This window comes from Oncorhynchus keta, chromosome 29 (genome assembly GCF_023373465.1).
Source record: "Oncorhynchus keta strain PuntledgeMale-10-30-2019 chromosome 29, Oket_V2, whole genome shotgun sequence".
Lineage (NCBI taxonomy): Eukaryota > Metazoa > Chordata > Actinopteri > Salmoniformes > Salmonidae > Oncorhynchus > Oncorhynchus keta.
The window spans coordinates 35,314,367-35,318,469 of NC_068449.1; the positions used below are offsets into that span (position 1 = coordinate 35,314,367).

At 39.1% G+C, this 4,103-nt stretch overlaps 1 protein-coding gene across 1 annotated transcript; it reads right to left on the bottom strand.

The window, feature by feature from the left end:
• Window positions 1-1,347: 1,347 nt before the first annotated feature.
• gsc (goosecoid) lies at window positions 1,348-3,701 on the bottom strand. Its single transcript, XM_035743377.2, has 3 exons — window positions 3,197-3,701; window positions 2,445-2,704; window positions 1,348-2,094 (listed from the first exon to the last, which is right to left on the bottom strand). Exons 1-3 carry the CDS (start codon window positions 3,510-3,512, stop codon window positions 1,945-1,947), a joined length of 726 nt encoding a protein of 241 aa, XP_035599270.1. The 5' UTR covers window positions 3,513-3,701; the 3' UTR covers window positions 1,348-1,944.
• Window positions 3,702-4,103: the final 402 nt, after the last annotated feature.

Genomic DNA, 4,103 nt, shown 5'->3' on the forward strand with positions numbered 1-4,103 from the left:
AACAACGTAACAATGGAACGCCTTTCCATGTACACTAGTTGACACTGTTAGATATTAGGGCTGGTGTAGACATGGGGGAATTAAGATAAATGTTATAAATTGTGTATGACATAGACATACTGATAAGCTTTGACTATCACTAACATGCAATATGGAAAACGGTTTGAATCAGGTATGTAAAATCGCTTTGAATTACAAATTAAAGGGGCAATCCGTGATTTGTACATACATTTTTTACACTCCCAGCATAGTGTGGGGCTGAAGTTTAATTCGTTATTTTATTTTCTACAAAATAATTCACCATCGAATTTGATTACCAGCCCTCTCACATGACTGGTATTATGAGCTACCTCTGGTGTGTATTACAATGGATCTCCCTTATTCCGTGTGAGAAAACATGACTTAAAAATATAATTTAAAAAAATATATGCCATTTAGCAGACGCTTTTATCCAAAGCGACTTACAGTCATGTGTGCATACATTCTACGTATGGGTGGTCCCGGGAATCTTGGGAATGACTTGAGAAGCTGACCCATCATTTGTACAATATCTTGTCTAAAACGGTTGATTATTTACTTTTGGTGAGTTGTGTAGGTTTTTTAATGTCGTCTGAGGTGAATTTAGGTTGGTAGTTTTTGGGATTCATTCCTGACCAAATTGTTAGTTATTCGATCACCTGTGAATTGACAGAAGAGGTCGATATATCAGCTGGTGGTGAAGTTCACTGAAACATAACTAACGTTATCATTAGGCTAAAAAATACAACTGTTGGTTTGTTAAATTCATGAAAAAGGCATCGAAAAAAACATATAGCGTGAACATTATGAACATTTTTTTAACGACAACACCTGTTGTTTTGAGTATGTTGGTGATAGATTCATCTTTGCTGTTGTAAACGAAATGATGTGTGCTTTTGATCATGATTTTTGATACATTTAATTAAACTGGGACAAAAAAAACATCTCGTGAACAGTTTTAGTATTCGAAAATATATATTTTCCCAGCGTATATTTTTGCCACATCCAAGGTTTAATTTATGCGCATGGATCGAGAATAATTGAATGTGTTTTCTACCAATACGACACATTCTAGTAAATCTTATAAGAAGACTAGAAGCTCCATATCACCTGTACCATTTATGACTTCTCCATCAAGTAACCCACTACTATGCAAGCATTATTTCTACGCAAAAGTGTGTCTTTTGCGGTGCGTCTGTTTTCAATTGATCTGGGAAACAACCAACTTTAGCCTAATGTAAATCTATAGCATTTTAATTTCCAAAATGACTAGATAATATTATTATGAATAGAAAAATACATTAATTGAAAAGAGACAAACGAAATAGAGATGATTCAGATATGATTTAATGTATATTCATTCTTACTGTAATTGTCGTTAATTGCAACATATAGACAAAACGTTTCAGTCAAAACACGCCTGTTGATTGACAAATATACTTCAGTCCATGTATCTTATAAAGGTTGCCCCCGTCTAGTAAGCTCTAAAATATATTCTCCCATTTGATGTAGTTTCAGAATATTCCTCGCAGTAAATCGTGATGATGAATAGACCACGCAAGTATAATAAAACAATATCAGATTTATAACATTTAGTAATATCCATATGAGATGTCATGTCAGATCGCAAAGTATTGAGACACGCCAGAAAATTGGTCCAGGCTCCTTGCACACCACATCTTCGAGATGGTATGCATAACATTACACTTTAAATTAAATATAAATAGCCTACCCCCATAGCAATAATAAAAAGTAATATTTACTATACAACTGTGCAACATCATGGCAACACATTTCATTACTTCAGTCCACATGACATTTACACTATGTACAAAAAGTCAAAATCTTGTATGTATTGGTGTGGATGTGCAAGATTTGCGCATATATGCAACCAACGGTCTTTACTCGTTTTGTGTTAGACCAACATCAGCTGTCAGAATCCACGTCACTTTTGCTTTCCTCGGTTTTTTCTGTGGGTATTTTCGTCGATTTGTTCCATTTCTGTGAGTTTTCAGATTCTTCCGAGGACGACCTTTTCTGCCTTCTCCATTTCGCTCGTCTGTTTTTGAACCACACCTATGCGAAAATAGAAGATACAATATTTGTAATTTGTATGAAATATTTGTTAGACCGTGTTGTAGAGTAATTGTAAGGTAATTTGGGCTTAATCGAATATATTTCTGGCACTAGAAAGACGTGAACGATTGCTTTTACTATGTGCGTATAACGCTTGGATATAATGTGTCCTTTCACGTAGGCCTATGAGCGTAATTTTTTTACAAGGTGCAACGAACGTTCTGTGTTGATACCCATATTTGTTTTATTAAATAATGGAGAGATTATTCACAGGTATTCTGAAAATTAACGCAGCCTAATGTGTATAGGGAGATGGAGCGCAAGCAACACTGCATCGTACATGCACTCACCTCAACCTTCTCCTCACGTAGATGCACTTTCCGCGCGAGCTGTTCCCGTGTGCCGACGTCAGGGTACTTGGTCTCCTGAAAAAGGTTTTCCAGAGCCTCAAGCTGCTCGTCGGTGAAGATGGTTCGGTGTCTCCGCTTACGTCGACAATGGAGCTGGTTCAAGAGCTGGAGCTCGGTCCGAGACAAGGTGCCCACATTCATATAGGACATCATCTGGTGCGGGACGGGAGAGATGAGCACGGAGCCCGTGCTGTCATAACCTGCATGAAGAAATAAATAAAGATGACATAACATTAGGGGGAAAAATCCTCAATGAGGCAATTAATTTCACACCACACCCAATGGGCCTACAGACAAAATCACAAATTAACCAAACGAAAAAACAACTGAGCACTAACCCAAAAACAACACTTTTACACATCTATGACATAGCCTACTCATCCCATGTTCCCACCTACAAAAAGTTTAGCATTCAAACTATTTCAGTTAATTCGTAAAAGTTCGACTGAATTAGAATAGGCTATACCACAGATATGCTTCTTAGATAGGCTATATAGGCACCAAAATTACTGTCTTTGTAATGTTGCGCAATGGGCGCATTTCTTAGGTTGACACACCAACCAATCTACAATATATCTACCATCCCCTATAAACATAACGTTTTAACTTTTAAGTGTCATTACAGACAGCGTTATATTGTCCATCACCAAAGGAACATGCAGCGTTTTTACATTTTAAAAGGGGCAACCTACCTGTTGGAATACATGGGCACTGTTGCGAGCCGAGGGTTGGGATTGCGCTGCAGCACGCAGGGCCATTGGGGCCCTGCAAATGCAGTTGTCCGTAATAATAGTTATTATATCCTATTCTAGTCCCGTTCACCGCCTGCATCCCCGGGGGAGAAGGTCCAGTTGCGTGCGAGTAGAGTCCATTGTAATCGGTAGCAGTGTAGATGGAATCCGTGAGGTTAGAGAACACCACTGGGGGATTCCGATGGAGGAGCACCGAGTCCTTGCAAGTGGGTCTCCCGGCCAGGATACTGTCGATACTGAACATACCAGCGGGCATCACCGATACGTGAAAAGGGAGATAAAATGCGTTGCTTTTTAAAAGTCCTAAATTCGGTGTAGGTCAGGAGAAAGTCCGTAAAAAGTTCCTAAATATGGGTCATAACATCGAGTTTGTTGACTTTGGCGTGTTTCTCTCGCGTTGGATCGACTCCGGTGGATGCGTTCAGACTGAGGCTTCACGAACTTGTTTTCGTGGTCCACTTGAACTCCAGCCCGATTATATGCTCGGCTGACGTCACCGACCAGTTGCGCCTGTGCTGGAGGAGCGGATGACAAACCGAGAGCAGAGATTGGCTGATTTTAGGTTTACCTCACAACGGTGTGAAAGGCACAGATCTGTGTATTGAGAATTAATTCAATTAAGCTAATCCGTACTATTTGCAGACTTTTGAAACAAACCACCCAACTCAGTGCTATGTCAGCCGTGAGGGTTAATTGTAGGCTACAAGGTAAGCTAATCAGGTTAATTTCATTGTCAGCAAAGGGATTGGTAAACGTATTCCCTGTGAAATCATTAACGTTATTGAAGAATCAGATATTGCTTCTTGTCAAATCTATCTATATGCTACTAATCAATGTAGCTGTAACG